Source organism: Toxoplasma gondii, chromosome II (genome assembly GCF_000006565.2).
Source record: "Toxoplasma gondii ME49 chromosome II, whole genome shotgun sequence".
In the NCBI taxonomy this organism is placed as follows: domain Eukaryota; phylum Apicomplexa; class Conoidasida; order Eucoccidiorida; family Sarcocystidae; genus Toxoplasma; species Toxoplasma gondii.
Genome location: NC_031469.1, coordinates 1,698,347 through 1,711,189, shown reverse-complemented (window position 1 = coordinate 1,711,189; position 12,843 = coordinate 1,698,347). Strand labels below are relative to the sequence as shown.

At 53.0% G+C, this 12,843-nt stretch overlaps 2 protein-coding genes across 2 annotated transcripts; one reads left to right on the top strand and one right to left on the bottom strand.

Moving 5' to 3' along the window:
- Positions 1 to 119: 119 nt before the first annotated feature.
- Positions 120 to 1,990, top strand: TGME49_297350 (hypothetical protein). The gene is made up of 2 exons (XM_002371124.2): positions 120 to 544; positions 693 to 1,990. Exons 1-2 carry the CDS (start codon positions 239 to 241, stop codon positions 1,707 to 1,709), a joined length of 1,323 nt encoding a protein of 440 aa, XP_002371165.1. The 5' UTR covers positions 120 to 238; the 3' UTR covers positions 1,710 to 1,990.
- TGME49_297340 (hypothetical protein) lies at positions 1,725 to 10,298 on the bottom strand. The gene is made up of 5 exons (XM_018782310.1): positions 8,299 to 10,298; positions 7,106 to 7,939; positions 6,102 to 6,887; positions 4,937 to 5,664; positions 1,725 to 4,520 (listed from the first exon to the last, which is right to left on the bottom strand). Exons 1-5 carry the CDS (start codon positions 8,684 to 8,686, stop codon positions 3,681 to 3,683), a joined length of 3,576 nt encoding a protein of 1,191 aa, XP_018638352.1. The 5' UTR covers positions 8,687 to 10,298; the 3' UTR covers positions 1,725 to 3,680.
- Between the last annotated feature and the right edge of the window lie 2,545 nt (positions 10,299 to 12,843).

Genomic DNA, 12,843 nt, shown 5'->3' with positions numbered 1-12,843 from the left:
CCTCAACGATGTTCATCTCACAGCGAAGACGGTTCGCCGAGAACAAGACATAGCAAAGTCGCGTGTCATTACAGCAGACAACAGTAGCGGTACCACCACATGCAGCCAGCTACCGCGCTGATTTATATTGTTTGACCTCTCCAACGCAGAGGAGGAAGCAGAATAGCAAGCGGCAAGGCCTTCAAGACCGTGTTATTTTGTTGTGTACCTGGGACTAACGATCTCTGTCTCACCGAAAATGCACACCATTGTAGTTTTTACGTTGTCAGTTATCTGGGTTCTGCGTGCCAGGAGCGCCGTGGGGAACGAAGCAGGGATTTGGAGGGCACTTACGGAGGGCACAAGAGCGGCCGTGCTACTCTCAGTACCCGAAGACCAGGCAGAACCATCAGATGCGGCAGTACCTCACAGAACAGAAGTATCTGAAGACAATTACAAGCCGCCAGTTCCCTTGCCAGAGAAGCAGCAAAGCGTGATACACCGCATTCACTGCTGCCGTGAACCACACTGCTGTGACGTGGAAAAAATGGTAGTCGAAAGCAAGGTGAGAAGCGCAATCAGTGCCTCCGGCCGCCATTTGACGCACCACACAATTCTTCTTTTTTAGGGTAAAGCCGAAGCCGAACTCGGTAACTGATAAACAGTTCCTTACTGCCAAGGAAGCTGAAAGAAATGTCTCTCCCCTTAATCAGCTAAGTCACTGCAAGCCGCAGCGATCGTCAGCGGTGCACAGGCCGAGTACGCAAGAAAAGCGAGCGAACGTCAGCTACGAAGCAGCCGCAGAGACGAGGAGGCCGCCGCTACTTTGGCTGTCGCACAGGCAGAAGCTGAGTCCCGTGTGGCTGAGGCGGTACGTGACGATAAGAAGCGTACATCACATTTCGATGAGAGTCGATCACTACTGCTTCCATCAGGAGGTTATCGCGCTGGAGCACGAGCTGGGACAGGTGGAAAAAGTGAATGCGCACATTGAAAAAGATGAAGCAGACTTCAATGAAGAGCTGCTAAAGAGGAGGGAGAACGAAGCCGATGAGGCTGAAGCTGACCTCAGCAATCTGAAGGCCGAGCGGCATACGATCGCGGAAGCGATCGATAAAAACGTGAAAGAAATCGACGAAGAGGAGAAACGGGCTGACCTGGAAGTGGAATTAGCCCGAATGCGCGCGGAGGGTTCGGTGGGTAAAAACGCTGAAGAGGAAATTCAGAATAAATTGGAAGCACTTGAGCGGGAATCGAAGATTGCTGCGGAAGAAGCAGCCAAGGAGGAACTCAGACAGAGAGTGTCCGAAATGAGCGCACATGCGAACGAAAACGTGAAACGTGGCAGAAACATTCTAAAAGCAGCGGACGAATCCACGAGGGCATTTCCAACTCGACACCCAAACATCGCTGCTGCTGAGCAGGCATCTTTAGACAGCATTCACGATGCCGAAACGGCAGATACAATCGCGCAGCACGACGTGGAAGTAGAAGAGGAGCAGCAGGAAACGCTATCCTCAGCAACCACCGAAGCTCCAGCAGAACGCGAACAAAACTTTGAAGAAGCACCAGAGGGCGAGTTCCCCACCCTCAGCACGAGTACCGTTTCAGTAATGGACGGCAGCCTCCACGGACAGGTTCGTTGTTTCCTCGTATGTACACAAATAAGGCATTTTCCATGTCTATATAAATGCAGGCCAGCCGTAACAGCTTCAGCACCACCGGCCTAGCGAGCGCAACAGTACACCAAAGCATTGAACCCCACGCGGCTTCCGTACAGTCCGATTGAGTCCTTTTGCCGCCGGACAATGTCGCCTACGGACCTTTTACTCCCTTTCGTGCTCACGTTTCTTCGTTTTAAGGTTTAATTCCTCACAGTCTACTCTGCTGCAACAGTGCCACAGCAACCTCGCTTAAATGCCTGGATTTGTTCCGTGCGATACGCGGGCAACGAACTCTGTCGTCGTATGGCCTTGGTGACAGACGCAACATCCTACTGTCCCCATGTGCTTGGGGTAGCCTAAGTTGACCGCTCATTTCTCTTGCGTAGAACCTCAGCTGCCCCTTACTCTTTCTTCTTGACAATGCTGACGGAAACCGTTCACACGACACGTTGACCACATACAGTACAACAGTGCCACTGTGTGGTGCGTGCCGATGGAACGACGGGCTGCGAGTCTTATTCACCGGTGTACTGGAGGAACAGTCAAAAGTCTGGAAAACTCTACGCTAAGGCACTGGGCAAAACACTATTCTTTCTCCATCCACCGCGGTTGATTGAAAGCATCCTGAGAGCAAAAATACAGAGGTCGGTCCTCTTCGGGGAACCCCAACGCCTTCATTTCGGGCACGGAGGAAGGACGCCGTGCGTAACAGCACCGATCCTCAGTCGCATTCTGGCGCGTTGGAACGTCTGTTTTCGTTCCAATTACTCGTAAACCATATTCAAGGAACAAGGAAAATCAGGATTGACGAGTGTCTCGCTTACGGAAACGGGTGAAAACGAATGTGTGAAAAAAAGGCTGTCAAAATTTCGGCGCCGATATTGACGGTTACGAGGTACGTGCGCACCACTCACACGGTCATTAACGGCTTTAGGCGTCACGAGGCAAATGCAAAAAGAGAATATGGCTGTTAATGATAGCCTTGGCCTGTGCACAGAAACGGCGAAACCAAGCGAAAGCGGACATGATGAACTAGCTTCTTTGCATTACGCGGACACCGTCTGCATGTCTGCTTGCGTTAGGCAACGGCTTCATTTCAGATTCGTTCTCTTCCCACGCCTAAACCGTTTATCCCGCTACATTACCGCAATGCCAGCAACCCGACATTCACCAGAGCCACCTCACACTTTACACTCAAACCCGTACGGCTTGCCACATATACAGCGGAGCCACTTTTCCGGATTCACACACAAAGAACTACCTGCAGCACGTTTACACACGGAAGACAAACGCTGTACCACATAACCTAAAAGAGACAAAATAGTACTCACCCATTGCGAAACACACGCGAAACTGCAACTAGCCACAGTACCGTCACGGTTTATACACCCGTCCGACCGTGTTCTGTCGGCCATGGATGAACGATGAAGTGTCGCCTTCCCACCCTACAGCGTCACATGAAATGACGCTGGCTCACGCCGGACGGAAAAACGCATTCATCTCCTTATACACCACATTCAATTAGCGCCAAACGCCCGCATTCGCTGACATCATCCGGCTTTTTGTAGGCGTCGTCACACGAGACGTACCTACGATGTCTCGCTCACAGAAAACACCATCACATCTCTTACGTTGCATGTCACCAAGGCTCTCTGCAGCGCGCCGTTCGACGTCACAGACGTCTCCGAGCACTGACAATGAACATCCGTCCGCCACGCATCCAGTAAACCGGAAAATTCCCCATGAACAAAACCCGTTGGGCAGCTTCGGCTTTACCATGCACTCCAGGCTGTTCCTATCTCAATACGCAACAATAACACCTGAACAGACGCTCTGTGTACGACCACTACAACGCGCCATTACCCCGGCAAAACTGGGACCTGACGAACAGGTGTGCCGTTCATCCCTGTAACCTCAGCATACACGTTCAACTCGCTAGATTGTGCACGCCTTTGTTCTCCCATAATCCTAGACGTCCCACGTTTCCTGCTGAACTCCTACCCATTTCATTTCCTTAACAATCCCACCACAGTTGCCTCAAGAAGCAATGTCCACATCTTTGACGCAAACGCCATTCGAATTCCCGTCGTCTTCACCGGCCTTCTGCATCTCGCCGTCGCCGCTTGCCTCCGTCGGACTTTCCCTTATTAGCGCACCTACACCATCATCGTTGTTGCCAGCGGCACTCTCGGGCACTGGAGATCCAGCACTCGTTTCGTCATTCGAATCATGATCTAGTTTCATGAACACGACACTGCTGGAGCATTCCGCCCTGTCTGTTGATCCGTCCACGATGCTCTTAACATCTGCGTTGTCTGGGATGTGCTCCCCGCAGGTCGCTTCAACAGCCGGCGCCCACAAACGATCTCCTGGTGAAGAAACGTTTCCATCTTCTCCGGGGTACACAGTGACAGTAGCGCCGCCTTCACTACCTCCACTCTGATACACACTACTGTCACGTTCGCGTCCACATTCTGCAACAGGTTCAACGCGTTGCGGCACCATACTGCCTCCTTCCACATGCGCATGTCCACCGCGTACTCGCTGGGATACCCACGTGGTCTCTGAACAAGGGCTAACATTCTTCAAATCCGAGTTCTCTGCCACAACGCCTTTTCTGTCTGCCCGAGAAAGTGGCTCCACGATCCCCGCCAGCTGCCTGCTGGGTTCTGACCGCCCTGCTCTATCCCCACTACATCGCGTCCGCACACGGGTATCGGCAAGTAATACGCCAACGCTATCGCAGTCCTTCCTGGAAAGCAACTCTGCATCAAGAAACGCTCGAATCCCTACGCTGACGGCCTGCCATGACGGTCCGTTTGACCGCCAGGGACGGGTACTCTTGGCATCGTCTCGTGAGTCAGCCAAATCCAGTTTCTGAATCGCACAACAAACAGACAGCGCCAAAACACCGTGTCTACCCTTTCGAGTCTTTCACACGAATCACGTCGATAAGATGATCTTCCGTGTGACCGTTTTCAGCCAGAAAAGGCATGCCGCGTCCCACGCCCACCCTCATTCTACAGCGGCACACTTGCTGCTCAGCTGACGGGCGCACCGCAGTCCTCATTCGCTACAGATGTGTGACGTTTCCAAGTTTCAAAGAAGTCGAAAGACAAACACGAATACCAAGAATATAGACCGTTACCACATTGTTGCAGCCTTAAATACGAAACCGGCGGGTGAACGGATTCACACGCAGAGTTCAGCAACCGCAGGCCAGTAAATCGAAAAACAAGAGTACCGGGATCTGAGTACGAGCTCATCTCTAGCACCTGCCACTGAAAAACTACCTTTTCGAAGCATTTGGTCTCCCGACCCGCACGTCCGTTCGCCGATTCAACGCGGTCGCCGGGCACGTCCTTCAGCACCGCCGCGCTACGGTTGTTCTGCTGATATCGTTCGAAAGGCGGCTGGTACAGAAAGACCTTTCCAGAAACATCCTGGTTTCCTAAATCCTCTGTCACTTCATTTCCGCGTTCCCGCAAAGGCATCAAGTCTCTCTGACTCTGCAACATCGACGAGAAATCTTCAAACTTCCCGTGCCGTCTCTTCCCCTGTAACCGGCCGCTTGACGTCCCACCCAGTACGGCGCTACGTCCGCCGCACCGCCGCATTCGTTGCGTTCGGAGAAAGCTTGCAATGTCGCCAACAGTGACTGCCAAAACGTCTGATGCGTCTCGCATGCGTGGATCGATGGCCTGCCAACAAAGCGCGTGATTTGTGCTGAACTGGCTATATGTCGTTCGCCGAGGTCGCACTCGGAAACTGGTGACGCCTACGCATCCACCGGCATTAGATCCAGAGTGTCCAATAGTACGTCTGACGTGCTCATTCACGTCACTGTCCCTCAAACCTGTGGCTGCTGCAGCGGGGAATGCCGACGCCAACGAGGGGAAACGGACACTTTGCAGTTCTGGATCGCCCCCGTGTCTAGACAGCGCAGCCAGCATTCTGCATCGTTCATCCGAAGGCGTGTCGTCGTCCCCGTCGTCCTCTCCCGTCCAACAGTTGCCTTTGCCTGTGACAACACCATAAACACGATGGCACTGCTGAGAGAACAACCAGATGACACTGGATTCACTAACATTCTCTGTCACGCAAAAAGCGTGTGCTTTCATTCCACGAAAGTAACTTCCTGTATCACCCTGATTGCATACGACGCTGACAATTCCCCGGCCATGTCCCATTTCAAAATGGTGTCATTGCAACATCCAGAGAGTCGACAAATTGCGCACTCGTGGACCTTCGATGACATTCCCAAACTAAATGGATGGGCACACACGCTGTCCTAGCTGTCGGCTTCGAGAGAGTGCATTCCACGCCGTCACAAACCATCACGACCTCGTCTGAAGTCTATAATGTCCGCCCGACACCATACGCACACTCGTGACAACGGATAGCACGGAACCAAGAAAGACACAGAAGTAACGGCACCGCTACTCTGTCTTCACTGACCATATGCCAAGCCCGAGACTATGCCCGCTCTTGAGATCCCCCTTGTTGTTGAAGCTCCACCACCAAACCCCGCCGCAGCGCTCAACTCCTTGTTGATGATTCCTTTGCGCTCCATTAAACGAGCCCTTGCATGCGTTGTCGACCATAGCTCTGCAGCCGTTAGGAGTTCAACGGCGGCGGTTGTAGATGTCGTTGGCGAGGACGGGATTGTGGTACTTTCAGATGCAGTCGCCTGAAGAATCTTGCTCTTTTTCGAGGCGTGCTCCGAGCCAGGGAGGGACAAGCCCGCACGAAGCAAACGGGACTTGAAACTCTCCAAGCTGACGCTTGGCTCTCCTCGTCGTGCCGTGTCAAGCAATGCTTCTATTGCTTCAATATCCGGTCGACAGGACCTTTTCAGGCACTGCCCATTCGACGGAAACACAGCAGACGTGCCAGCGCCCTTCCTGTTTGTGGCCGTACCCGAGACGCTTGACACAACTCCCTTGCATACACTCTCTACGTCCTCAATCAAGGCTGGCCACGACGCGCGATTTGCATTAACGCTCGAGTTCTGCTCCAAACATATGCGCGAGAACGCCCTTCTCTCTTCAGGTTGCTTCTCGCCACAATCAATCTCCGCCTCACTACTCTTACCCAAACCAATATCCGCAGTACTTGCGCAATTAGCTCCCGAGTTTGATCGCAGAGGGCTGCTCGGCACACTTTCTGTCGAGCCCGTGCCCGGAGTGCACACGGCTGACCTGCAGAGCTCACCGCCCTCCTCTGAAGACGCTGTTTGGGACTCTGTATACACAACAAAACACATGTGCACCATGCTCAGTCTACATCACCGCGCACCACCGACAAGCGTAACTCTTCAGGGATAATCTGCCTGCGTATGTGCAATATCAGCGTCTTAGACTATTGAAATTCAACGCTTTCCGAACACACACCGGCTTAGTTGTCAGCTGAAACCAAGTCGTCATTTCCCTTCTGTTGTTTATGGTCCACCATAGTCTCACCTTTACTTGTAGAAGTCGTTGAGAGAAGCCACGCAGAGATGGAATCCGTGTCTCGCGAGCTGTTGAACACCTTTCTCCCTAGCATCTCGACGCCTGATGCAGTGGCCTCGAATGCATCTTCTGTACTTCTGTTTCGAGCAGTAGGCGTACATAAACCCGATGTCGCGTTTCCCGTACTTCCACTCATGCCAGCGAAACGCTCCAGCCCCTGATCCATCTCCGCGACACTGCAACCTCTCAATCCAGCGAGACAGGTACCTTTCGTCTGTTGCAGATTCCTCCCACTCTTGCGCTTCACTCTTGTTGTCTTTCGCCTTGCGGCACGTTCCTGGTCTGAGGACTCCGTTTCTCGAATCGCTGCACTTGCAGCAACCGGTACTGAGGTTCTTCTCGTCCGATCCACTCCCCGACTTTTGCAGGCTGATCTGACGTATCCTCCCGGAGCACCAGCATTTTCCACATTCTGGTTAAGAAGCGCGCTTGTGTCGATTTCGAAATCGTCCGCCAGTTGATGCAGAAGGCTGACGGTAAAAAATGGAAGTTTCGAGATCGTGCTGTTGTACTTGTCCCGTAATAACGCACTATAGTATACCGCATTCGTGTGGTACCTTGTTCGGATCCTGTCGAGAAGCAGTTGGCGCCCCACCGCTCCTAATGACAGTCTGCCCCTCCCACTCCCTCCAACACCTTTCCCCGTTCTCACAACTCCAGACAATTTGGCCTCACGGTTCCGTGACACCCCAGACATGGCATTCGATAAACACGCAGTGCTCTGCAGTGCCCGCTCACGTGGACGACAACCGGCTTTCGCCTCCATTCTGGATGCCGCGTGACCTGAAAAGAAAAACTCCCCCACCAACAGCCACAAACGCCAATGAAGACTAGACAAATTCTGGACTGAGTCGCAACGGAAATGAGCACACGAAAGCGGCCTCCACCGCACAACAGAAACACGACGACTGTGCTTGCATCTCTCAACAGCCCCTTTGAGAACAGACGCAACCCCGCAGTGCCACTCATGTCCTTCGTGCAGCACCTGTCAACAGCGATGATAAGGTCCACTGGGGTGTCTACACCGCGATACAGATCCAACATCATTATCAAACATCCTACCTACCCTCTGAAGTGCAAATCTCGAATACCTGACCCACCCAACTGCGGTGCGGCTCCGCCGCTAAAAGAATCGCACGTACTTGTGTCATGGCCAGGTTCGCAGTCCGCTGTTTGAATGGTTTCATCACCCACGATCATTTCAGACGGTGACCCGGGAGCCGGCTTGGTCACTGCTGCAGTCAAGCCACTCGATCCCGTCAGCAGCCTCTGCTTCGGACTATTACCCGTTACTCTGCCTTCCGAGTCCATTTCCTCCTCTGGAACAGATGACGATTTACACAAGTCCTCGGGAATTGATACACTCAGGATATCAGTCCAGAGTGAGGCATCAGAGATGCTTTTCGCATCTTCTGTGGAGAAGATCTCTTGGCTCTCTGTCGAGTTTCGAGGATCAGCAGAGCCTCCAGACCACCTTTGGCTTTCGTTCACAGATATTAGTTCGGCACGAACTGGAGGGAGGCACTCCATCGTAGGCGGCACGCTAACAGTACAGCAAATCACACCGTATGGCCTAAGGTTGGTACCCGCAGCGCGGGCGCTGTTGCAAAAAAAGTCGATCGCTTATCAGATCCTCTCTGGAGCAAAAACGAGGCGACCGAAGTGCGCAACACGTTGACGAGTTAGGCACACTACGTGAGCGCTTCCATTCCACATGAAAGATAACTCTCGAGTGTGCTGTCCAGATCACCCAGGCTGCCGCTTTCCGAACTGCGAGCATCCAGCATTCAACAACAGCGTCTCGTGCCGCTTTGTGCCACGTACGCTTGTTGTTGCTGGAGACAGAGCGAGAGACAAACGACTCCGATAGGAAACGGAGATAAAAACCTTCGGTCTTTTTCTAGACCGAGCATCGAAGTGAAATGGACCGATGCAAGTCCTAAAAAATTGGTTTCCCGTTACGGCAGACCAGCGACCCACCAGCAAGCCGTGCGACTAGGCCGCATCAGCGTTTGCTAGCGCGGTCTTCAGAGTCGGAATTGTTCGTGCAAACATGCACAGAAAGTTCCAGCACGACACGGACACCACCGAAAACATATGAGGGGAGATCAGGTACGTGGGCATAAAATCAAAAGAAATAAAATTTCCCGTTCGTCTATGTTCACATGGCAGGCCCGCACATGGCCCCCCTCCCCCCGTGGAGACGGACACGCGGAATCACAAGAGGCTCCACTGGAAAACAGGAGGAGTCACGGCGTCAGAAAATTCCGTTGCAAAACAGAAATGTTCATCGTCAAATTCATCTTCGTGACATGGGAAAATCCTCCGTCTCCGCGCTAACGCCGGGACGGGTAGACACGACGGCCCGACAATCCAGACACGCACAGCATGGGTTTGCCCGAACAACTGCCAGCGGAACCACTTCCACTCGCCCCTAGGCAAGCCAATCTGTCTCATGATAATTTTCTCCGAAATGGGCGGATCGGAGAAGTCTGGCTCCCACAACCGTTTCGCCAGATGTTAAAAACAGCCCCTCTGAGTTGCGTCACACACGGAAGCTGTCCTTAACGTTCGAAAACACAGCGGTCACACCGACACGCAACACATCGAAAGCGGTGTCTCCAGACTGAGTGACAAATCACGCACGCAACCTTGTCCCGTGGAACTGAAAGCTGCCGGCATTTTCGTCCACAACTCGCACCTGTGCGCATTCGTCTGCGACGTCCAGAACGCGACACTCAACGATTTGTATCTTTCTGTGAAGTCCCAACTCGTGCACCATCCTGGGGAGGGCCGCGCTTCCTTCGCGGCCTCTCCGTGTCCAGTGGCTTCAGCGTTCTGGACGGGCACACAGCACCGGGCAGTCAGATGTCCAAGTCACATACATTCTCTTCCTATGCGGACCATCCACGCCACGGGTTAGACCGCAGACGCCCTTCGAGTTCCGCATGATAGAGATTGCAGAAACTGTCTTCCGCCCCTTTCGCCCTCCACGAACATCCACAGTCGCTTGATCTCTTGGAGCCCTAAAGCACCTCCGTTGCCACGCCCAGGCGTTTTCGCACCACTGACATCTCTCACCAGTGTTCTCAACGTAAGGGACAGTCAAAGCGTTGTCCTTTGCCTCGTTCCCTGCATCCACTGCGGAACGGCCAACGCCCCTGCACACACGAGAGGCCGAGAGGTGCACCTGGCAATTCTCACAAACCTGTCTACGTGCAAGGCGAACCACCGAGCAGGAAAGTAGAGACATAGAATCCCGAACTATGTGTGTGACATATTTCCACATTTGCAATCATGGAGCAGACGACGAGACCATGGCGGATCCCCGTTTCATGAAACACACGACTGGTCGAGTGGCCCAGCGCACCGACCAGTCGGGAACCGTCAGCGACCAGCACGCCGTGTGGGCGCCAACGCGTCATCAACTGGTGATCACAGTGGCCTCTTGGCTAAAATCGGAATTGCGTATCATCCAGAAGAAAAGAGGCAAGCATCATTGATAGGCAATTTCGAGAGAAACGCCACGCTGGCGTCCCGATGTCCTGGATTTTCAATGTGTAAGGCCGACGCCTACCGACCCCGTGCTGGCAGTGAATGGCCACGTGGCCAGTGAGGAACGCGTGTCAAGTGATCGAATCGAGGACTGAGATAAGGGTTGAAGTAGGCGGAAGGACGCAGCTTCAAAGCGCCGGCGAGCTAGACCACGTTAGGTAGCTTTTTGCAGACGCAGGAGCCAGACAATTTGCCGGACAATGAGGGTTGATAGATGAAGCGCGCAAACGCTTCGGTCATCTCTTCAAAGAGTGGTCACGAAACGGGCATCGTAACTAGTTCTTTCCTTCTGAGGGGTGGGGGCGTCTCGTCTGTCGCTGGTCAGTCATGTCGAAAGCGAAGGGTGGCCCGAGTGTGTTCTGTTGGTGGAGGCACGGTGCGTTCGTTCAAACGGAGCAGAAAACGTAATAAATGCGTGGAAAATGCTGGTTCCGAGCCCTGAGGTGAGCGTTAAGGGTGAGAGAACGATGCATGGGGGTGCTGCAGTTGAAACACTCTAGAAATGTCTAGCGGGAATTTGAGGCAAGAATTACGGAGAAACTGGTAACGGATACTAAACGGCGCTCAATAACTCGACGGTCATGCGCCCACCAAGAAAATGTGAAGTTCTTGGCGAATAATCGGACAGCCGCGAGTGTGGGTGACGTGGATTCATTTGAAACAGTTTCAAAGAGGTGTCGGTTTGTCGGATGGGGGTCTTGGTGTCGTAGTGGGATTTGGGTCTTGCCCACGGAGGAAACCAGACGCAGCTGAAGGAAGTCTGCCGTCTACCAGGTAATGGTGATGATAACGGATGAAGCGCGGAAATTGATGCAAGCAGCGTCCTTCAGTGAGCTGTGACAGGAGGAGGTTCACAGAGGGACTGAGCGGTTAGAGAGAGTGACTCGGTTGAGTTGCCAGCTTCCTCACCTTCTCAAACTCTGTAGGAAGAAAGGTAGTGGTATTTAGCGTCGAACCTTCCGTTTTTTCAGTAGCAGCTCCTTTTGTGGAAGGTTCGTACCCGCTATGGTAAATACACCACCTTCAACTGCACGAGGCTGGGAAAATGCCGTTTCCACGGTGGTAACCCGTGCACCACCATTCCCTTGTAGAAAACGTATCGAGAAATAATGGCCTGATGCTCTGAGGCATGGTAAATACACCACCTTCAACTGCACGAGGCTGGGAAAATGCCGTTTCCACGGTGGTAACCCGTGCACCACCATTCCCTTGTAGAAAACGTATCGAGAAATAATGGCCTGATGCTCTGAGGCAACGCTGAGAGGGTGCTTACTGCATTGTCTAAATACCGCCTTCGAACCTGAAGGCTGTGGACTCGGGCGAAGGCGAACGTCTGTGTTGAGGTGCAGCGCAAATTCTAAGAAATGCCAAAGAATCGGAACAAAAGCGGGTTTCCCCACCGAAATAAAAACGTGTTTGATGTTGAGATAGTGCAGTTCCCAGTCGTCGATGGTGTGCTACGAGTCGCCCAGGAACACGGAACCTGTGTAGAACAAAACCTGTAGGGACAGATTCCCCTACGAAAACAGAGACGGGGGCGAAACGCACGGCGGCTAGCCTTATCTGCTGCCATATTGGCAGTCGAACGGAGGAAAAGTACCAACTGAAAGCAAGTGTCATTTGAATAGGTCGAAAGGGCGTGGCAGTTTTCGGACATAGGATGCCACGCCAGTATGTTTCTTGCCCGCCCCTCACGGGTTTGAGCTAGTACAGCTGTCAGCCTAGGCAGGATATGTGTGGAGCAACGAAGAGACTTTGGAAGCATCTTGGGTTCGCCTCAAGTCTTCACTGGACCTGTTTTCGTCTTTCTCCCTGTTACGTTTTCGGTCGGAGACGCCAGAAGCTCGGTGATAGAGCCAGACACCCTAGAACCCGGCAGTTTCACTCGAGGGACTCCATTTAATAGACAGATGGAAGAGAACTGCAGCAAAAAAGCGACCCCAGCGCAGGAATGTCGGGACTGTAGCATGAGTTTCACCGGTTGTCTCCTGTTGTTCCAACCCGTCGACCTCGAGTGTGCAATTGAGCAGCACCTCATCTCGTCAACCGCCAAATGAAGGGTCAAGGATACTGGCTGTTTACGCTGCTGCGAAAGAGGTGGCCATGCCAATGCCCGAGGCACTCGATCCGGG